Source organism: Pelmatolapia mariae, linkage group LG14, assembly GCF_036321145.2.
Source record: "Pelmatolapia mariae isolate MD_Pm_ZW linkage group LG14, Pm_UMD_F_2, whole genome shotgun sequence".
Lineage (NCBI taxonomy): Eukaryota > Metazoa > Chordata > Actinopteri > Cichliformes > Cichlidae > Pelmatolapia > Pelmatolapia mariae.
Window position 1 is genome coordinate 19,902,194 of NC_086239.1, and position 23,898 is coordinate 19,926,091.

At 39.5% G+C, this 23,898-nt stretch overlaps 1 protein-coding gene across 2 annotated transcripts in view; it reads right to left on the reverse strand.

Moving 5' to 3' along the window:
- The window catches only part of foxn1 (forkhead box N1), a 27,303-nt gene continuing 3,405 nt past the window's right edge, over window positions 1–23,898 (reverse strand). The window contains exons 2-11 of one of the 2 annotated variants that reach the window (XM_063494017.1): window positions 23,003–23,068; window positions 18,650–18,774; window positions 6,420–6,501; window positions 5,492–5,788; window positions 5,215–5,310; window positions 4,926–5,047; window positions 4,713–4,809; window positions 1,815–2,022; window positions 1,255–1,710; window positions 1–889 (exon numbers count right to left, since the gene is read on the reverse strand). In XM_063494017.1, coding sequence (XP_063350087.1) covers window positions 579–889; window positions 1,255–1,710; window positions 1,815–2,022; window positions 4,713–4,809; window positions 4,926–5,047; window positions 5,215–5,310; window positions 5,492–5,788; window positions 6,420–6,482 — 1,650 coding nt within the window. In that variant the 5' untranslated portion in view covers window positions 6,483–6,501; window positions 18,650–18,774; window positions 23,003–23,068 and the 3' untranslated portion in view covers window positions 1–578. Of the gene's footprint in view, window positions 890–1,254; window positions 1,711–1,814; window positions 2,023–4,712; window positions 4,810–4,925; window positions 5,048–5,214; window positions 5,311–5,491; window positions 5,902–6,419; window positions 6,502–18,649; window positions 18,775–23,002; window positions 23,069–23,898 lie in introns of those variants that run through there. The other variant, XM_063494016.1, reaches the window with a different exon arrangement.

Genomic DNA, 23,898 nt, shown 5'->3' on the forward strand with positions numbered 1-23,898 from the left:
GAGGGGTAAATAAATAGATACATTCAAATATATATATATAATTTTGCAAGAGAGCTTTATGTTTATTAAGTACTTTAATTACCGTTTTAATTCAGCCATTTCTCTTTCTATCCTCTGTGTATCAAACTTTTTTGGCTAATTATGAATTGATTCAAAAAACTCCAGCAACAACAATATCGCTTGACTGATATATTTCTGGTTTTCATGGGGGTGTTTTTTGTTAACCTCTTTCTTTGCAATGATCTGAATTAAGGTGTTACTGGGGTTTTGATCCATCTGAGTTTATCCTCTACTCCATGCACTTTGTAAACCTCTAATACTAAATAGTCTAATTCATCAGGAGCTATAAGAAGAAATGGAGGCGGAAAAATGTGTCAGACAATAACTATACACAAGCTCTTCTGTCCTATCAGCTGAACTGTGACTGCATGCAGTGAAAATCTCAACAACCAATCTCACCAGAGTCTGTTGCAGAGATGACTTAAATTACCACCAATCATACACTGTAGTGTGAAACTGCTTGAAACTATATTCCTCATTCAGAATCACATGGTACATCAAATCCATAGAGCGAAGGTTTACATTAAAGAGACGGATGCAGTGCAGGAGGTCAGATACCCAGCCAAGCTTTCCACTCCTGAATATAATACAGGATTTAGTCCGTTAAAACAGCCGTGCTGCTCCACATTTCTCCCTTCGTTCCCGTCCTCGTACTTCGCTTCACAACGACCGCTGGCAACCACAGCTGATGTCTGACTGATGGGAGGCATGACGTGCAGGCCGCTGCTCTGGATGTGGTGGTTCTGAGGGACAAAGGTAGCGGACAAGCTTGTGCTAATTTGTGGCTCTGCCACCAGACTGTCGACTCTCAGCTCCTCCCACAGGTTACCTGCAAAAAAGGAACCACAGGTCATATTTTAGAGAGCAACACCAATCATTATTTAGCAGGGATGTTACACTCACACAACAGTTTGCTTTTTTGTTATTTTTACAGTTAAAGCAGCCTGCAGAAATGCAGGCTGATGTAAAGATGTGTAAAAGATTATGATGGGCTTTGTCTACCAAGCAAGGAAATCAACTCTTCAGTGCTCTCTGGTGGGCAAACTATGCAACTAAGACACAGCTAAATTCCCTTTTCTTTCCTATCAGCTTTTAAACCAGTTTGTCCGTATCAGTAATAAATATCTGCTGAAGCTTGCACAAGCAAATCTTGGTGCACTCATTTTCCCTCCGTACTGTCCCTGTCTTTCATACCTTGCAGCTGAAGGTCAGACAGACTGGGGTTGAGCATGTCAATGTCATAAGTGGTGTCTCCCTCCAGCAGAAACTCCTGCATGGTGGTCCTGGGCTCAACACTGTAATCACACTGGAGAGCATTGTTATAAACAGGTGGTATCTTCCCAGCTACCGGTGAGTTGAGGCTTCCAGTGGATGATGGGATACCGGCCGCAGGCTGCTGTCCACAGGGTGAGAAGAGGGCGAATGAGTTGCTGGGGTGTGTGACAGCAGGGGGGAGGTAGAAGGGCTGCTGAGGCTGAAGGTGAGCATACTGTGACTGGCAAATGGGCTGGCATGCCGGGCGAAGCTCAGCTGGAGTAAAAGCAGAGGGGTTGTAGACGGGGGTCGCTCTGGTTAATGTGCCTGATTTGGGGTACGGTGGCACAGACCTGAGTCTTTCCGGTCTTTCTCCCAGTAGTCGATCAAGATCTTCTACAGGAAAAGTAAAATAAGCAAAATAAGTAGTAGAAAAGAATCTTCTGTATACCTTAATTTCTAGTCTGCAATTTCTCAGGCTGGATACCTACGGGACTGACCTGGCTTTGCCATGCTCCTGCGAATAGTAACAGGGTCTTTCCGGCGCCACTTGTGCAGCTCCTCCTGCATTTTCTCCACCTTGGCTGGATTGAGCGCCCACAGGCAGCCTTTACGAGACGTGCTGCCATTCTTGTTCTCCACCTTCTCAAAGCACTTATTCAGGGACAGATTGTGCCGCACCGAGTTCTTCCATCCATCAGGAGCCGTCTGAACACAGGAAGAAAAAGATAAATGAAGAACATTTATGTTAAAAGAATTGAAGCACATATTCTTAAGTCAACCAGTTGGCTGCTCGGACACCTCAAATGACTTTAAACAAACTGGACAAATTCTCCTGATGGCTCATGAATGTTATTATGATTCATTGTTTTGGGGAACACCCTATACAGAATTCCAAACAGAACATTTTTCCATAGTTTCCACAGTTTTTTTCCACATCTTGAGTATGACTTTGAAAGAAACTCGACCTCACTTGCCTGATTGTCTTCCGCTGCATGTGTTACATTCTTGTTATAATATCTTGAGAGCAACTATAAATTAATTGTGAACCATCTAATAAAATCAGGGCACTCAGTCCACCCTGCAGGGAATATTACAACACACAGTATATTAATATTGCCACCATCTGCTCTGCCAGTAAATGGTATCTGCATGCCATAACAAGTGTCCACTGAACTGCACATAAGTGATGTGTTGATTGAAGCATTTAGACGTATCTAGAAACAGCTTTTACAAAGTGAACCCAACTTTTCTTCAAATATCACTTCATCTGTCTCGTGTATATTCGAGCCCTGCAGCATATGTTTAACTTTTTTTTCTTTCTTTTTTTTAGGCAGCTGTTTGGAAAACAGCCATCTATAACGTGCCTGCTTGAATATGAATGGCAGCAAGTCTTTGAGCTCCCTCCAGAAGTTACTCTGAACCTACTGAACTGATTCATAGATGGCTGGAAAATGTAAAATATTTGTCGTTTGCAGGGTTCAAGCCAAAGTCCAACCCTGCAGCTGCCTCATTTATCAAAATTAATGAACAAAGGCATTCATTTTTAACATGATCACATCTGTCAACTGCTATATAAAAATTAATTATTTATATATATCTCTGTTTTTACATCAGCTCTGACACAATGTGGCTTTAACCACTAAAAAAGTATAAAAGTATTTTATCCATCCATCCATCTTCTTCTGCTTTATCCAGGGCCGGGTCGCAGGGGCAGCAGCCTAAGCAGAGAAGCCCAGACCTCCCTCTCCCCAGTCACTTCCTCCAGCTTATCCGGGGGAACACCAAGGCGTTCCCAGGCCAGCCGAGAGATATAATTTCTCCAGCGTGTCCTGGGTCTGCCCCGGGGCTTCCTCCCGGTGGGACATGCCCGGAACACCTCACCCAGGAGGCGACCAAGAGGCATCCTTGTCAGATGCCTGAACCACCTCAAATGGCTCCTTTCGATGTGGAGTATTTTAGGAGCGTAATTAATCTAATCTAACTAAATCTAATCTGTTACTTAGAACTCCTCACCAAAAAAAAGGATGCAATGCATTGATATGTATACCTCCCTCCAACAATATAGTGCATCACTGTTTTATTTGTAAATTAATACTGTGCGTGAGAACTGAGAGCAAATAATGTATAGCAGGGGTGTTAAACATAAGAAATGGCCCAGCAAAGTCCCCAATTCAGCCCACTGAACAGCTTTGGAAAGGAGGCATGGGTTTTCAGAAATGTTCCCAAGCCCATGAAGTGATTTCCAAGGTTCCCAGAAAAAAATTGCAATATCAGTAAAACATTTAAAATCACTTAATAATGAAAAATGCTCCATTTAAATATATGAGCTACTGTCTTACAACTATTTTCTGTTACGTTTGTTAACAATTGTATTTTTCTGTCCTTTACCCTGGAACAGCTGTTACAAAATTGCCCTTAAAAACGTTTCTGAAGTACTGAAAGGTTTATTTATTTAAACTACTATTCGTTAATTAATCACTAAGGAAAATATGCTTGGTATAAACTGCACACATATCAATCAAGTTTTAATGTTAATCTATTATATTGAATCTTTTACACTTTAAATTTGCAAAAGAAAAAAAAAAGAAAAACCAAATCACTTCGTTAATCAGCATTTTGGGCATAAAGATTTTTTTGAGTGTACACTCATGGTTCCACTTCGATTAAACACACAGAATAACATTTAGGAAGCCCATAACAATGAAGTCCCACATGTCAGTTCAGTGTCAAGAGACACTTGTATACTCAAGAACACAACAAAGAGTAAGGGAAGAGTGGGACAGACACAGACACGGGAAGTGGAGACAGCTGTGAACACAGCAGCGACTAATCAGGAGTAAGGACACAGAGGAAGCAAAACTGAATGTAATGCATACAGGAATAAGGGATTATCAAAATAAAACAGGAAGCAATAAACACTGAGACCAAAATTGAGACACATGAATTTGACACAGGGACTGGAAATAAACAAACATGGAAATATGACTGACTGAGGAGACAAACCATGGAGACTAGACAGACTACAACAGGAGATCTTGATGACAAGACACAGAGACGAGACTAGAAACAGACTGGTCACGAAAGGGAGCTAATGTAACAAAACAAGAATCAGGAACTAGAAATAATAAACTATGATGCACTAGAAAATACAAAACTCAGGACTAACTAATACCAAGCTAAAACTTAAATCCAAGAAAGTGGATCAAAAGTCCAAAATAAACTCAAAGCACTGGGTCATAGTGACTATGTCACATGCTTCGTTTCTATATCACGTGTCTGTATGTTTACTCTTAAACCGAAAATGTCTTTAGCACACAGATGTCTCTTGAAAAGAAACCTTGCTCTCAGTGAGGCAACCTGTTTAAGTAAAGTATTTAATAATAACGTTGTGGTACCTTGAAATATGGGAAGTGTTCAGTCATGAAGCTGTAGATCTCGCTGACTGGGAGACTTCCTGTTTTGCTGTTCTTCAGAGCCATGAAAATCAAAATGCTGCCACAATAAAGAAAATTTTATTTATAATTATATATTTTAAAAAGCTACCCTGCTTGTGATAGCACGCACAGTATTAAATATTAGTAAGTAAAAAAGGTAGACAAAAGATCTACCTGTATGAGTAAATGGGCTTAGGAAAGATGGACTGTGTGGTGCCGTCCTGGTGTGACTGGCTGGAGAGACTATATTTTGAGGTGCTGGACTGGTCGTTGTTAGGATACAGTCTAGAAGAGACCTTTTGAGAACAGAAAAGAAAATCATGATCTGACCACTAATAAGATACACCCCATTACATGTGTTATAGTCCAATGTGCACACCACATCATAAATGCAAATATTAGATATTACTCGTGTCCTAAACGTCATGTCCTCTAAAGCATTTCTGAGTGCCTGAAGCAGGACCTGTTGTTGAGGACTTGCTGAGCTGTAGGATGGATAGCTCTGAGACAGAAAACAGGGAGGATCCACAGGTATGCCTGGTAGCTCTGGATATGAGTTCTGCAAATATAAGTAAATGAAGGAAAAATGTTTGGAGAAGAAGGTTTTTTGCTGTGATGTGGTGGATCTTTTTTTTTTTTGCCTGTCTATTTTCCTGTGTTAAATCAATCAGGCTGCTTTTGGCTGTACAAAACTTTATTAATATGGAAGAATAAAATGAGTGTATCATAAGGATAGAAACCTCAATGCTGCCATTGTACTGGTCCCAGGATGGTGGTATATCGCTGCTGTGTGAATGACTGCCAGGACTGCACACCTCATGCAGACTGCTAAAGGAAGAAGAGCACTGTTGTAGGCACCCTGCCACTTCTCCATCACTGAACTGTCGCTGATACGGGTGGAAACGGTCAGCGTCCACGTCCCCTCGCCCTGACCGTGAACTGATCATCCCATCAGCGCTGTGCCTCCTGCTCACTGCTGCAGTTCTCAGGCTCAAGGTGTTGCTCTTTTCCTGGGTGAAGCAGCTGCCTTCTTTGGTCTGTGGTGTGAAAACCATCATCACAGTGATTTGACACAGGCTGGATTTACTTGGAAATACAAATATGCTAACTGCTGCAAAACAGGTGGCACCCATCTCTCCACTTTCATTTTAAACAAAGAATTCAAATAACAGATACCTGGGAATCCCCTAAGGTAAACAGAGAAATGTGTCATCTTTATTTATTACTATTCTTATTTATTTTATTGTTATTTAGAGTGTTGCCACAAAATAAAATGTGTCAGAAGTCTTTTTGAAGGATTTAAGACGGGCACCCTGACAGCACCCTGGCAGTAGTTTAAGTTCTATTTAATAAGCATTAAAGTGTCATAAGTTGTATCTGTCTGCAAGCGGGTAGTTGTACAATCCCCCCTATATGCCCTCATATACTTTGTTCTTGTTATTTTGGAAAAACGCACTCAGTTTAATTCAGAAACACTACACAGAAATGCAGACAGCAGCTAGATGTGACTCAAAGCAGATTCAGAACTGGTTTATTTGCAGTATTACATTAAAAAAAAAAAAAAAGAAGGTCATTTTGGGTTAAAATAGCAATGCCAGAGGCGGCTGCCTCTGTTTCTGCCATCTGTTGGTGTGAGGCTCCAAAGGGTTCACAGGTGTGTAGGCTCACCTGAGGGGGTGACGTTTGATGATGAGATTTGCTGCTCGGGGAAAATGTCAGCGACTGTGACATCCTGCACCAAAACCTGCTGCTGTGAAGACATTTGTGAAAACAAGCTAAATGAGAAACGTTTGGGTTGTCGTCAGAGGCTTTAGTTCAAATTGAACGTTAAAAAAAGCTGTGAAAGTAATTTAGTAAAAACGTAAATGCTGCTTGACCAAAATAAGACAACGAGACTGACTCTGGTGTCATTTTTGTATGCTAAATATAATGATGTTGTATCTGGCAGCTGCTTAGCTTAGCTTAGTTTAAGCTAGCAGTGCACAGCTTAAAGGCTGCACTGCTTGCTAGGATGTGACAAAATTGGCAAAAGCTGTGCAGTTAAAGCTCACATTTGTTTATATTTTGCTAGGAAAATAGGAAATTGATGCAGTGATTTACTGAAACATAAAAAAACCATATACGCAAAAGCATCTTTAACGCAGCCTTAGGCAAGCTTTCTTGTAATTTCTTCAATTAGTCTTTAAGACATTTAAAGCTCTTCTTTGGATCTTGGCTGCATTTTGTCATGTTCTCTGTCAAGATTAGTCCACACTGTCGATAATGTTGAGCTTTGGGGAGGCCAATCCAAGGCTCATAGTGTTCCACTGTGTTTTAAAGATGGCTGTAGACCAGGGGTCTCCAACTCCAGTCCTCAAGATACAGGGGGTGTCCAAATTCATAGGCTGCACCCTCCTGAGGCCGTGTTTGTAGGCCGATTACGTCACAGCAACGCGACAAATGCTGTCCAAATTCATTTAACGTTTTTGTTTGGCTTTTTTCAGTGTTTTATTAGTTCGTGAGTAAATGGGTTTGGCTGAGATTAAAGTTATAGTTTTCACACAGCTGTATAAACGTTAAAAAGAAAACTGATTAAACAGAAGTGTGAGATGATCAAGAATTTACGCCAGTGTCCTGTTATATTTTACATAGCAAGGAGCAGGCGGCTGAATTTATTAAACTCCACCGAGACAGCTGGTGACGCAAAACTGAAGGCTACACCGTCCAATTTCACAGCTGCTCACTTCCGGTCTATCCGCCCCACATAGACCGCGAAGGCCGGGTCCTCAGGAGGATGCAGCCTATGAATTTGGACACCCCAACTGTCCTGCAGCTTTTAGATGCATCCCTACTCCAACACAGCTGAATTAAATAGCTGAATTACCTCTTCAACTTGCCATCAAGTTTGGCAAAGGCCTGGTAACAAGCCATTAATTTGATTCAGATGTGTTGGAACAAGGATGCATCTAAACGCTGCAGGACAGTAGCTCTCAAGGACTGGAGTTGGAGACCCCCTTCTACAGATACTCACCGTGTACCTCTCTTTTGACATTCATAATGGATTTGTATACATCACTTAATAATATCTGTTGCCACTGATTTTCAGTCCCGTTGTCCAGCTTTTTCCATTCTTCTCCCTGTTTCCCATCTTTTAAGAATTGTTTCTCGACATCCATCCTTTCACTGAGATCATTTCCAATGACACTTGAGTAAACAGAACTGAAGAGCCAACTACATGTCTGAGGTAGTTGATAAATTTTCATACATTTAAATGACATGACTCTCTGATACTGTTCATCTGCTATAGAGTTTTCTAGGCCTGTGAATTCTCCTTTTCCCCCCTACCGATCCAGTTTCCTAAGTCTTTTAAAGACACACTGAGCACTATACTGAGAAATGCCAAGTTTTCAGCTACTGTAATAACTCTTTTGGATCCACCTTGTTGGTGCCAAAATAACATTTCATGTCTGTCAAACTGTATTATCTTTGGCATTTCTCATAGATAAAACTAAAGATTGACAACGACAACGATCAACTACTTGGAACAACAGGTTGTAAGTGACAAATTGCCTAAACATGCGATTTAAAATCAGTTCTTTGCTAAGTTGTCTGTTATGTTTTGACACAACACTGGTTTATTCCTTGGGGTGGATGCCCCTTTTGAACTCAAGTGATTCACATTGTTAAATGGCTTACCAAACAAACTAAACATTTCTCTGAAAATGACCGGGTACAAGGACAGGGTTAAATTAAGTGAAAAAGCAGCCAATGTCCAAAGATAAAAACAATTGTTCAACTACTACTAAAAAAAAATCTGGCTTAAAGAAATGAGGGGGTGGCTTAAGACTTTTGCACAGGACTGTAATTTGATGTTGTTGTTTTACATTGGGTTTTGTGTTTTACCTGTGCCCAGTATCATGCTAAGCTAAGCTAAGCGGCTGCTTACTGCACTCACTCAACTGTCTGCTAGAGACCAACACAATTCCCTTCATTCTGGAGTAAAACATGACAAGAAAACTCAAGTGGAAGTTGGTGAAATCTGATTTATATTGCTGTTGCCACATAAGAGGAATCAACTCTGACATGTTTGAAAAAGCACTTCTGTTCACTGATCCTTTGTGATAATATCATGTGAGTCATTTCTCTACTGTAAATCTGACAGCACGAATGCAGGCGTGGGAACAGCTGAGTTCATTTTCACCACCAGAGCATTAAAACTCCAAAGTGCTGGTGGACGTATGTGGGTCAGGAGGGTTATCTGAAAGTGTTATGTGATCCCATCAGAGGTGTGAGACACGTGGCCCTGGTTCCAGTAAAGGTAACCTCAGCCTCCACATAAACCAAGCTCATTAAAACTGCCAACAAACCGTGGCGCTGGGTCACGTAAAGTAAAGTAATGCTGAGGCAGACAAAGTGCCTCTCTTAGAAAGTTTGTGTGTGGAAAAGAGAGAAGTAGCAATCGTAGCTCTTTCTGTTCACATCAAAGGAGGCTAAAGTGTCGAGGTGAAAGCTGAGAGATTGCCGTTTTCATCACTGTGGCAACAAATCCTCTCATCTGCTTGACAGACAATGTCACCAGCCAGAACGGATGCACTTTTAGTAAGAGAAGAAGGAGCTGTAGCGGTGGCCATAATGTGTGTGTATGTGTGCTTATCTGTGTTTCCATAAATCAATACCTAAAAGTTATGTGTAGTTTTTAAAAACTGCATCTATCTTTAAAAGAGAGGTTGTTCCTCTATCTCTTTGCTCATTTTGCACAAAAAAAACAAAGTTTTGTAATGTTACAAAGATCAGTGTTCATGATTTCCATTTTATTAAAACATGAAAGTATACATGTATTAGGGCGGTTGAGAGGCTCCTACACTCTTTTTTTTGTTTGTTTGTGTAATTTATTTTCCTAAACTGTTTAATTTAATTTTATATATATTTTAATGACGTGACACTACTAGGACTTTGATGTGAAATTTACCAAAAATGAAAAAACACATACCTGTTCAGTCTTAAAAATCTTTCTCATATATGAAAAGGATTTTTTATTTTGTCCATGTGTTTTATGGTACTTTTGGATGACTATTAATGCATGAGAGACAGAAATTTAAGTGACTAATCTTGTGTAAGTATTAAATCTGTAAATAGGTCGGCTGTGAGGATTCATCAGCAAGTCAGGATAAAATTGTGCGCTAATGGTTTCAAGGAGCTTCATGACTCTCATGTCTGCTATTTTATTCTATTCCTTTCTATTTCTTATGCTTTCTAAAATGTTCCAACTCACATTCCCTTTTAACAATGAGCAATCTAGTGAGTTTTTTATTTTATTTTAATAAATAATTCTTTAAACTTAACAGAGCACGTGATACTTGTAATACTCTACATCAGCGGTCCCCAACCCCCGGGCCTCGGACCGGTACTGGTCCGTGAGTCGTTTGGTACCGGGCCGCGAGAGTTGAGGCTCAGGTGTGAAATGTATGGTTTTCAGGGTTTTTATCGGTTTTCAGCGTTATTTTGTTATCGTTTTTATCGTTAACTCGGTTTTCCTGGGTCTTTTCACGTGTGTTATGAATAAATCTTCTTTTTTTCGGTTTTATTTTGTTGTATTTATCCGCGACACCTTAAAGACCGGTCCGTGAAAATATTGTCGGGCATAAACCGGTCCGTGGCGCAAAAAAGGTTGGGGACCGCTGCTCTACATGACAAGGAACAAATAATGTATTGCATGTATGCATTTCCATTTTTGACACTTTCCTGGATTTTACACAGTTAGCCTGCACTCTTATAACTAGCATTTAACTGTAAACCAGGCTTTTAACTACTGAGATAGTTTGTGTCATTTATTGTTAGATTATGACCACTTGGCTTCTTATGTTTAATACATAGAGGCAGGTGATTCGGTTTGTATGTGCTTCAGTGGAACTGGGCAAAGATGATGCTTCAAAATTTTATGAGCATTTATTCTTTATTATTATATAACTCTTGCAATTGCAATTATTTTTAATGTACTGTAAAACAGTAAGAATGAAAGTATGCAATGCTAGTGAAAAAATGTTTGACTTAAAGAACCTTCAACATTCACATGTCAGATTATGCCCTGCCCTATGGTGACAAATTGAGCTACTAATATGCAAATTTTTCTCTAATGATTGTGTCAGAGTACCAGCACCAATGGCTGTCAATAGAATGAACAAATAAATAAATCACATGTGAAAGCTGACAAGCTGTGGACAAGACGCTGTAGCTGATTAGAATGTGCAAATGTGCCCGCGGCACAGTGGCTTGCAAAAGTATTCTGCCCCCTTGAACTTTCCCACATTTTGTCACATTACAGCCACAAACATGAATTAATTTTATTGGAATTCCGCGTGAAAGACCAATACAAAGTGGTGTACACGTGAGAAGTGGAACGAAAATCATACATGATTCCAAACATTTTTTACAAATAAATAACTGAAAAGTGGGGTGTGTGGAATTATTTAGCCCCCTTTGGTCTGAGTGCAGTCAGTTGCCCATAGACATTGCCTGATGAGTGCTAATGACTAAATAGAGTGCACCTGTGTGTAATCTAATGTCAGTACAAATACAGCTGCTCTGTGACGGCCTCATAGGTTGTCAAAGAGAATATTGGGAGCAACAACCCCATGAAGTCCAAAGAACACACCAGACAGGTCAGGGATAAAGTTATTGAGAAATGTAAGGGTTAGGCTACAAAAAGATTTCCCAAGCCTTGAACATCCCACGGAGCACTGTTCAAGCGATCATTCAGAAATGGAAGGAGTATGGCACAACTGTAAACCTACCAAGACAAGGCCGTCCACCTAAACTCACAAGCCGAACAAGGAGAGCGCTGATCAGAAATGCAGCCAAGAGGCCCATGGTGACTCTGGACGAGCTGCAGAGATCTACAGCTCAGGTGGGGGAATCTGTCCATAGGACAACTATTAGTTGTGCACTGCACAAAGTTGGCCTTTATGGAAGAGTGGCAAGAAGAAAGCCATTGTTAACAGAAAACCATAAGAAGTCCCGTTTGCAGTTTGCCACAACCCATGTGGGGGACACAGCAAACATGTGGAAGAAGGTGCTCTGGTCAGATGAGACCAAAATGGAACTTTTTGGCCAAAATGCAAAACGCTATGTGTGGCAGAAACTAACACTGCACATCACTCTGAACACACCATCCCCACTGTCAAATATGGTGGTGGCAGCATCATGCTCTGGGGGTGCTTCTCTTCAGCAGGGACAGGGAAGCTGGTCAGAGTTGATGGGAAGATGGATGGAGCCAAATACAGGGCAATCTTGGAAGAAAACCTCTTGGAGTCTGCAAAAGACTTGAGACTGGGGCGGAGGTTCACCTTCCAGCAGGACAACGACCCTAAACATAAAGCCAGGGCAACAATGGAATGGTTTAAAACAAAACATATCCATGTGTTAGAATGGCCCAGTCAAAGTCCAGATCTAAATCCAATCGAGAATCTGTGGCAAGATCTGAAAACTGCTGTTCACAAATGCTGTCCATCTAATCTGACTGAGCTGGAGCTGTTTTGCAAAGAAGAATGGGCAAGGATTTCAGTCTCTAGATGTGCAAAGCTGGTAGAGACATACCCTAAAAGACTGGCAGCTGTAATTGCAGCAAAAGGTGGTTCTACAAAGTATTGACTTAGGGGGCTGAATAATTACGCACACCCCACTTTTCAGTTATTTATTTGTAAAAAATGTTTGGAATCATGTATGATTTTCGTTCCACTTCTCACGTGTACACCACTTTGTATTGGTCTTTCACGTGGAATTCCAATAAAATTGATTCATGTTTGTGGCTGTAATGTGACAAAATGTGGAAAAGTTCAAGGGGGCCGAATACTTTTGCAAGCCACTGTAAATCTCAGGGATACCTGTATTTATTTTTTGTTTTGACCTTTTCCCAGAAGATGGAGGACTTATTTTAAATCACTTACACCGGTCAGCTATCACATTTAAAACATGGGCAGTTGTATTAACAGTAAAACCCTATGATGGGAAACCTTAGGTTTTGGGATCCATATGGATGCTTCTTTGACACATAACCAATGATGTAGACAACAAGGACTAGCCATGCAGGTACCACCCCTCAACCCACAGGATCCAAAGGGTCCGCTGCCAGTTTCACAGGAACATACAGGACACGCCCAGAAATTGATGTGGTATGTAGGTCAGTAGTATTTATTTTTATGTGTTAGTAGAAGGCAGATAAATTTTTATTTGTGTCAAGTTGAATAATTATTCCCTCTAAACTCAGTCTCAGTGATTCAGCGTTTCAAGAACTCTCACCCCACCCTTCACATATTTCTCGGCCCATTATGAAATCCTAATATGCAAATCTCATGATCTGAGGCAGTGCCAATAACAGCAAACAGCAAACTAACAAATCACAGGTAAATGGCAGGTAAGCTGAAGACGAGATACCAATTGTCTGGCAGGCTGAGTTGCTTTGCAGTTATGTCTTCACAGACCGGATGATGTCAAAGTTTGTGGTCTGGTGAGCAGGAAGTGGGTGGTACGTTTATGGTTGTTGTATTGAATCAGTAGTATCTGGCCTGAATTCATGTGGGATTTGATATTTATAAAGTTAACTGCTGCATAATGTGTCATTTGTATTTGCATTTCATGGGGGTGTGCAAATTAAGGTAATGTTCCAAGACAACCACATCCAGCTGGACTATTTACCGTTTTCATTTTACTCAACTACTTTAAACCCTTAATTTGAGGATAGGGCATATGATCCCTCATTAGATCACATGTCATTAGTTGTTTTAATGGAAACAGATCTGGTGGCTGTCACTAACTATAAGATATTAAGTAAAATTTGTTCATTTTCTCATGAATGCTTTTCTTGCTGCAGGCTGAAAAATTCTCTCTGGGTGATGTTGTCAGGGTTACATAATGTATAGGGGTTCTTTTTAACTACTTGCTATCATGCAATTCGTTTGGAATAGATGCCTCCTTAAGCCAACATTTTCTACAAAACATGAGGAAGCTTGATGCATATGTCAGCAGTCAACTGTCAGAATAAGCAAAGCTAAATTATCGCTGTTTCTCCCCACAAGCTAAGTCTTACGCACACGATTGTGAAGGTGGGTAATTCACTTCGAAGTCTTTTGTTATTGGAAAAAAAGAGCAGGCAGATCTGTTAACGGCCTGGATGATACCGATGACAGTTGTGTTGGCATGAGAACGTTGCCACTCAAAGTTCAGAGGTTAATGAGGATTCCTCTCCTGCACCCATGCCAGCAGCAACACTGCAGTGCTGCAACTTTGCCATTAATAGAAGGATAATAAACTAACCCACTCATGGTAAGCATAAAAATAACAATGTCAGAAAATATCAAAGAAAGCTTACAAAAATTTACCACAACTATTCATTTCACTTTTATTTACATAGCGCCAAATCAAAACAACACTCGCCTCAAGGCGCTTTATATTGTAAGGTAAAGATCCTACAATGATACAACAACCAGTAAATTAACTCACCTAGTTTTTGGATTTAGTGGCTGCTCTCTTTCTTGTCTTTGTGGAGTTGAAGTCCCAGTCAGGTTCTCTCACTCAGCCCTCTAACCTCTGTTGACAGCTTAAGTCTATTTCCCCTGTAGACCTGTGCACCTCCCACTTCCTTATACCTGATAGTGAGGTACTTCGATTAGATTGACTGTTTAAATGTGTATGGAAATGGTTGATGGGTTGGTTTCAGATTTTGGCAGCCCGGAATATCATCCTCATGTTTTGAGTGTGAGTGTGTGTGTGTTTGCATGTGTGTGTGGCACTCGTCCAAGCTAGCCCAGCAATAAGAAAGAAAAACCTGCTGGAACAGGTTTCAAAAGATCTACTTGGTGCAGTCACTGGCAGCTGGCAGCCCTCTCTTCCTCCTTCCATCAGTCTTTTCTCTGCCTTTCTGAATGGTTGGCTGTCTGTACGGGACATAAAATACAGCACCGCTCACAGCACAGAGCGGGCATCTTGCCCTGCTTTCTGAGCTTGCCCATGGCAAAGGCTGCCTTCAGTATGATCTGTTTTCATTTAACTGTTGAGTGTTCAAACAAACATGTGCACAGGTGAATGCAGGCAACACCGTTTGTGCATTTGAAGCCTGCAAGAACACAAACGCACCAGATGCAGCAATCAAAGCACCAATGGCTACTCTAGTGAACAGAAGCAGTCATTCTGGAAATGTTAGTTTCTGATGTAACCAGTAACAGTAAATGTCATACCTCGTGGACATACCCAGCAGTTGTTTCTTACGGTCTGCAGAATCTGAAGTCAAACTGATCTTAGGACCACCAGGCAGCTCCCACGTACATTTTAAGATCCCTGATATTTTTAGGAACTAGTGTTTAAAAATCAGCTGTTAAGCTTGAAAAGAAACTGAGGTAGATATATACCGAAGAATGTGAGAGAGGGAGTAAAGGTATGTCAATACAGGTAGATTCCTATCCTATCCTCCCAATGAACCAGGAACAACAGCAGCCTTAGCTCGTAGCTATACCTTGAACAAACCCTGTCCTCAGTGAGAGGGTGAGGCCGAGTGACTGAGAAAGACTGAGGATTAATTACAGACTGAATAAACTCTTGTGTTACAATGCAAGGCCTCTGCAGAGTGAAGATAGTGCCCAAGGCTTTTTCTGCCAAAGATGAAGATCTTGAGGAGGGAGTAATGTGGGAACAGATTCCGGGGGGCTCTTCAGTCAAAGTCTCATTGTCTTCTGGAAAATAATTGCTCCGGTGCTCAAGTGTTCTCAGTTGCAATATCATGTTTTCTAGAGCTGGAGCAACAAAACAATGCCTCTGACAGTAAGTCAGAGCACAGTTTGTACAGTTTTGAACTTGACTTATATCTTTATAATTACATCACATGTAAGCCAGATCCAAAATAATAACAGGTGAGTGAATGTTTAGAGTGAATGTTGTTTTCTTTGAGGGCTTTTGCATATAATTTACTCTCTGCTATATGCAAATAAATATCCTGCAGAAAAAATAAAATGCACACTAACTTGCACATCCAGTTTAGTTGTTATCAGCCTGTAACCGACATTGTAAGCCATTATGAAAATGAACGGGATAAATAATAAATTAAAAGGATGACATTTTCATGTCTGTTTCTTCTCTGACCGTCCCCTCCATGTCACCACAGACTCGCTAATAGCAGATATGGCAAAATGGTATGTACCTTAAATAGATCAATATCTGTACCGGCACGTTGTTGACGGGCATGTACTTGTTAAATTGCTTCCTGATCTTTATTTAGCAGCTGTCGGCTGGATTACTGCCTCATAATTTATTTATTTTTTTAAACTTTCTTTTTTAGAACAGATGCACCAAGGTACCCGCAAAAACTAAAGTCATTCCTGGAATTTAAAAAACAACCCCAAAATGATCAACATAAAAATGGAAATTTGCTAAACGTGTTAGCATTATTAGCCTGCTAACTTTAGCTTTTAGCTCAAAGCAAAGTTGTGCTGTAATATGTTAGCACACCACTCATATGCAGTACCTGCTTCATGACATATTTTACAGTGTGAAACAGATGTCATGTTTGTGATTTGTTGGCTAATATTTGAATTTTGACCTGGTGTTGTTTGCCTGTTCTTTAAAGATATTAGTTGTATGTGTTGTTACCCAATACATCACTAACAAATTCTACCATCATCACTAGTCGACAGTTATCCATCCATCCATTATGTTAATTGTTTAACTAGTTTAGGGTCGTCTGGGTGTCTGAAGCCTATCCCAGCGCTCATTGGGCAAAAACTGACATTCACCCTGGATAACTAGCAGGTCTATCATTGTGTTAGTTATTGATTAAAAGTCACGCATGTATATGTCTACCTGTCCTTTCAATAAAATTTTAATGGTGTTTAAAGGTGGTTGGAGTAATAAGACTAGGTACCAGCTAACAAATGAAGCAGTTTTGTTTTTGGTTTTTTTTGCAATGATTGGCTGATCTCATAAACCCATATTTTACTCACATAGAACATAGAAAGCATATCAAATGTTTACACTGGCGAAATATATCATTTTAAGAAAAATGCTCACTTATTTTGAAATGAATGGCAGAACACATCTCAAAAAGTTTGGCCAGTTTAGTATTACAGGTTTCAAGTTTTCCCAAAATATTTTGCTGCTGTGGTTCAGAGAAGACAGCAGCATTTCTGGATCACGTTTACATATCGCCTGTGTTTGTGGCTCGCACGGCAAAATGTGTTCAGAGACAGTGATTTCTGAACGTGTTCATGTGTCCATGACAGAATCATGTCTGTTTTTAATTCAGTGTGGTCCGAGGACCTGAAAATTACACAGATCCGATATTGATTTTCATCTTTGTCCCTTGCGCACAGAGACTTCTCCCGATTCCACTGAATCTTTTCATTTTATGATAATATTGGGCACTGTAGATGGTGAGATAAGTTTTTCTACAGACTGGTGAATCTATGCCCATTTTTAATTGGGAGAAACTCTGCCTCTCTAAGATTGTTTTTCATACCAAACCATGTTACTGACCTGTTGCCAATATAACAAGCCAAGTAGGTAAAAATGGTTTCTTTGTTCTTTTACAGGATTTTGTTGTCATCTCCCTTCTTTTGTGAGACATGCTGCTGTCATCCAATTTAAAATGAGTTAGTGTGTTTCTTAAAATGATCAATTTTCAACGTGTTTGTTCTATTGTGAATAAAACATGAGCATCTGAGATTTGCCAATCATTGCATTCTGTTTTTATTTACACTTTATGCAGCGTTTGGCGTCCCATCTTTTTGTTGTTGTTGTTTCTTCTTTGCATACATATGACAAAATGTAAACATTTTTAAGAGGGATGGATGTCCTGTGGCCATCAGATCACATAAATTGTCAATCAAATATCACCTGAAGACAAACATGCATTTTTAACCAACTGGTTAAATTAAACATTGATTTGTTTTGTTTTGTTTTGTTTTGCATGGCCTCAAACTGACAAATTAGGCATTTGATTCTTTATTCACAAACGATAAAGAGAGATAAGGAATATTGGGGAAAAGTGGCTGAAACGTGAAAACAATAATGTATCTACATGTGCTGAGAGTAATCCTTAAAGCTACAAGAACAATGCATACAGCTAAGTCTAAAAATTGCATAATTTTATCATGACAGACCTCCTTTATTACAGTAAGCATGAAATATGTGTGATCATTAACAAATCAGGACTATTATAGGGTGGAACTTTAATGGTGTGGCTGCACGTGCTCTTCCCAAAGTGGACTTTATGACACGAGGCCATCGACTATATTTTCTTCCTCAGATCCACAGCTCAGCCATCCCTGGCTAATTTAAGCATTTGAAGCTACACATGTGTCAGTACACAGCCTGTTTAGTTTTTATTACCTTTATACCAACTCTGATAATTGTCCCTTGTCTAAATAGCTATATTTGCAAAACAGAAGATTGGGGTGTGTGCGATAAAGTGAGAATAGAGCTGAAATTCCACATCAGAAATAATGATTTATGAATGCCCTTTAAAGACTCAGGAAAACATTCAGAGTGCCTGAGGCAGCGAGCTTTATCACCAAGTACTTCACATTTATGGCTCAGTGTGCGCTTAAATGAATTCAGTAATTACAGTTGGTATCCCAGGGATATTAAATAATAAAATGTGCAGCTGTTTCTCCAAATGACTGTTCTTGGTATCCCATTTGAAAAAATTACCATTTCATGACCAGTTATTAAAAATCAGAATGAGATATGAGAGGTGCATTAAAGCAGTAAAGCTTTCCACTTGCATTTCAGATCATTGTGCATCATATTGATTCTCTTCTCACTTATTATTACATGATCAGTAGCTTGAGTCTTGGGATAACCCAGCTGTACTGCAGCATTACAGGGCACAAAACACAAACTGGGATATATATAATGGCATAAATGTTGTGTCTTACCTCTAATAGCTGACATCAGTTGGACCTTCTTGAACTTCCATAACTGTGAGAATCAAATCCCTGAGAGCGAGTGATAGATTTTCCTTTGTGTGATGCTGTCGTCTAGCCTTTACCAGGAGCATGGTCTGTAGATTAAATAAAAATGTTCTGGGCTTCATAACTGCTTACTCCTTTGACCCTTTGAGTTTTCTGCTTCCACCATTTTAAAGTCCTTTTTGCCCCATGCCTTCACATACAGCAGATATACGGCCCCCTGCCAAGAGGTTCAATGAAATGTTTTCAATCAGCGTCATATAATAGATTTTACCGACCTTCAATCATTTTGAATTTCTCCCACATGACCCCTTGAAAGGATTTGCCTCCTGTTCCCATGGCTCTCCTTAAATCAGCCGAGGGGTCAGTGGTCATAATCCTATAGATGGCAATGAGATTTGAGCTCATCATTAGATTTAAAAGTAACTACAACTCTTGGATCTGCAGTGTCGCTATTGTAAAGATGTGCTTTCTTTAAGTTAGTTAAATATTCTACCTTTGATCAAATAATCAAAAGTTTGAGTATTTACGGTACGGTCCTATGTACTACCACGTGTATATCTAACCATACTGACAGAATTGCAGTTTGACATGTATGCTTAATACCAAAAACACAATTTGTACTGAGGTTGAACAGAGGAACAGCAATCCCCATGAAGCCAGTAGACCTAATGTGAACCATTATGTAAAATGTATAAAATGCAAACACAATAAAATATCCATCCATCTATTCATTCTGTTCTGCTTATCCAATTAAGGGTCAATAAAATATCATTAAATCAAAATAAACTAAACGATGCTGCTTGGGAATCAAGTGCAAATTCATATCGATGTTGTGGACATTGAAAAAGCCAATCTAAAATACAGCAAACATAACATTTCAAAAAGCATTTCAATATTGAGTGAATTAAGATATTTTACGGGCCACATTTTGCTCCATGTTCTCTATTTTTCACTGATTTCACCATGCTTAAATTGGGGCTAACCCGAAAATCATTATCTATATTGCAAAAAAAAGGGGATTGTTCATAATATGAGTAATAAAGATTATACAAATCCCCTATATCTAAAATCAAAAACATTAAAATTAACAATCTACTTCATTTTCATATATATATCAACTATATCAAAACCATGTTTACCAGGTTAGGCAAATAACAAACTGAATGCACAGTTTTATACCTGCACAACGGACTTTTCTGAGAGGTCAGAAATTAATAAAGCATAACATTCAACCACTAAAACTATTTTTTCTGCTCAGAAATACAAGTAAAGAACTGTTTGTTATTTACTTTGTAAGTTTGTAACCTGCTTGTTGTAAAACAGAAAATTTGAAAATTGATTGAGTGTTGTCACTCAGTAAGAGGCCTCAGTGGCTATCAGGCCACACGAAGGAGCTTTGATTAGAACTACAAAGACAGCTGCAAGCCTCGTTGTTGCATTCCTGCAAAAGTAGGAGATGTTTTTCAAATAATTAGTACTGCTAATATTAGCCCAGCTTGGAAATACACTCAGCTGAAACGTGGCTATGTTCCCCGCGTTAGTGACTATGATGGCTGTTATGACTCCAGCAGGATGATTGCTGCCTTGGCTCGAAGAAAACAAATTATGTCTAGTGCTTGACCCGAGACAATGCAATGTTTTGTTAACACCATCAGCCTTCTAATAAGATCGATGGCAATTTATCAAACCACTGAGGCATGTTCACATTACATTTGCTGCTTAGGCTTCCTGAGATCAGTTTCCATGGTAATATTCAGGATATTATGGCCATGCAATTAGATAATAAAGATCAGATATATGAGGATTAATATAAGCTGCTTATTGAAAAATTGGATATAATCTTTATCCAAAACCCTGTGTGCATATCAACATGCTCACTTATAGAGCTTTGTATGTAAATCTATACAAACATTAAAATACTATCACAGCCAAATGATGTGCATGGCCAGGCTGTAAAGCTTTTTGTTTTGCAATACGTTTTTTGTTTTTTTGTTTTTAAGTCACAAATGACCAAAACCAAGATGAACTTATTGAAGTTTTAATACATTTAAAGGTTAGTAAGATATAAGAGATATGTATCTCTGCCTCTGAGAGTGATAATCACTATGTTGTGGGCTTGTTTGAAAGGTTTTCACGATATTCTTCTTCTTATTGTTCTTGTTAGTGTCATGTTGTGTCTCACCATGAAGGCCAGTATTAGTACAAAGACCTTGGTGGTAACAACACTGCTGGAACGTTCAGTGAATGTAGCCACCAACACACACACAGCAATGTAGAAATGCCAAAGAGATTAATCTCTTTCTTTTTCTTCTTTCTACAATCCACAGTGGAATTTCAGACTTCCTGATCCCAACATCCGAATATTAATAGACTGCATTATCTTTATAAAAAATATGGTCTTGATGAACATCTGGCAAATGCAAATCATCTTCAGCGGAGCATAAAGGATGCTCCGTGGAACCACGACAAGAACAAGGAGACAAAGAAATACAATAAAATCAGCTGTTTATTTTCTGTCCGAAAGCCTTCCTCTGTATTGTCTCCAGATAATGAATGTATTTCGTAAAGATGAAACACAAGAAAGCTGCCAAATCAGTTTTTAATGTGTTGTTGTAACTTGGTTTGTACTTCAACAGGTTTTTCCACTTTCCCAAAGTGACTAATGGACTATTGGCACCCGAAAGTCTGCATCACACCTTTTAAAACAAGTGTGTGTTAATCATTATGTCACCCTTCTGTGTGCAAAACACACTGATGTTTCAGCTTTTTGAGGAGCACCAAGGCCTTGTTGCTCATAAGCAGGAGCAAGACATGCTCAACTTAAGTTACCAAGGAAGAAAAATTTATCTTTGACACTGAAGTAGTTTGTCTGATGAACAGCACAGCAGGAACTGCTGCACAGGCTTGACCTTGAGGCTATCAGGCTACATCTCTGCAAGGAGTTGGGATAAAGTTAATTAGAAAGCACTGAATCAGCGAGATGAGTTGTCACAGGCGGTAAAAGTAACTGACTGTATCTTTGGCTGTTACAGAAAACAGCATGAAAACATAAAAAAGCTGTGTTTTTATCTTTAAGAGACAGGTTACAGAGGTTAAACTGTGACGTAACAGTGAAAAGCACACTTTCCTTTGTGCTGCATGTATAATCGCAGTATGAAAAGTCTTCTTACTTTAGCATCCCTCCTCTTATTCCTCCTAAAACAAGCTGACTTGTGCTTTTTTTGTTTCTTCATCATGACCGTGCCAGTGTGACTCTGCAAATGAAAGCACAAATGTAAAGATGGTTCCATTTCAAGTGAACAGGAAGACTCATATAAAATAGACCCGATAAACCTTCAGTGTCAGATTTCATACCTTTAAAATCTGATCCTGAAAATGTGCCAGTCATCTTTTTATCATAAAAGTGTTAATAACTTTATACCTGTTATAAACAACTATACTGAACTCATTAGGTGACCTCTGGACTTCCCACAGCATCAGGGGTAAAGTGGAGAGGGTGCAGAGCAACAGTGATGGTCTTATTCTGGCCACAGAACATCATATGCCTAATTTCCTATATTAAATTTAAAAAATCACGATTCTATTTCAGCGGATGGGTCTAAAAATAAAGCTCCTAGAAACGTGTTAATAAACCCAAAAGATTAGAGAAGCAATTATTACCAGGTTGAGTGAATCATTCATTTAAACATCTGACCATGAAGATACAATAACAGCCCGCACTGATACAAGATGTCACTATTTGGTGATCGGTGCACATTCAAAGCTGTGTAACAAACAACTGCTGTGCCAAGAGTTTGTCTTTGTTAAGGAGCACAGTGTTTTCAGCCAAGTATGAACTCAGACAAAACCAGAAATGTGACTATAACAAGCGCACAGCCCTCTGCAAAGCTCATGCAGCATGCTTTTATATTCATCTTTGATCGCTCGGTTGATTGTTTGGTATGTCTTCTTGCCTTCATAATCCTTTCTATTCTTTCAGAGTTGTAATATTTACAATCCACAGAACCCAAAATAAAGAACTGCAGGCATAACAAAGAAAGGTCGAGCAGTAAAAGGATTTCAGGGGAAACTATTATCAGTCTCTGACAAGTACATATAAATGCACACAGACATTACAACAGTTTAAATATATAGCAGCTAAAAACGTGCCTGCTATATGGTACTGCTATATTCCATGATGCCCATCAATGGGAAAAGGATAGTGGGGTACTCACAAGCAAAGGTATGCACTGTATCCCAGTACAGCACCACTGACACAACACCACTTTGTCTCCTGTGAAGGCAAATAAGGACATTGCTTCATGCATGCTTTATTACCTGAATATGATCCCACATGTCAGTTTGGTCAGCGATTACACGATGCCAAGGGTCAGTGATGGAGGCCTGAACATGTTATAACAAAGAAGACAACATAGAACAATAATATAAATCCAGATAAATGTCTTTTTTGATTACCTCTCAATCTGATATATATTAGGTTTTGCAAAGTTTGGATACAGATGTAGATTTTTCTGATTTTCAGCTATTCCTTGTAGGATATTCATTGAAAAACATAAGAAGAGGCAGAAATGCAATTTAGATCAAAACACAGTCTGTCTCTACACATGTATTATTCCCAGTAAGCTACATGTTACTATGTATTGGGAAAATCCATAGTGACACATAACACTATACACTGTAAGAAGTAAAAGAGGACCGTAAGCTCCTCTTAATAAATGTAGGACCAACATGCAGAGGTCCTCACCAGGCTGTTCAACCCCTCCCTGACTCATGCCACGTTCCCACCTGTCTGAAGGCCTCCACCATCATTTCCATCCCCCAAAAGACTGGTATAGACAGCCTCAATGACTACAGACCTCCAGAGACCTACTACAGTTTCTAAGGTAGAAATTAAATTTGTATCTTAAGATGTGGTCATTACAACAGTTACATTATCTTGCACATTAGGTCAACTGGTTTGGTAGTGGGAAGAATAATGCCCAGTCGGTCGTTATTAAAGTGAGCACAGCACATTGTAAGCAGGTATTCATGTAACAGCATGAATGTTCGACGTCGTCCCACCTAACCCCAAAATAGCCCAATAATAAATCCCTGAATGTGGTTGATTGAAAAAGTTGAAAGATTGGTTATGTCTCAATGCTGCAGCAGGATCATCTGTAAAAACAGGTTTTAGTCTCCGGTGGGTGTAACTTACCAAGAAGACCAATGTTATG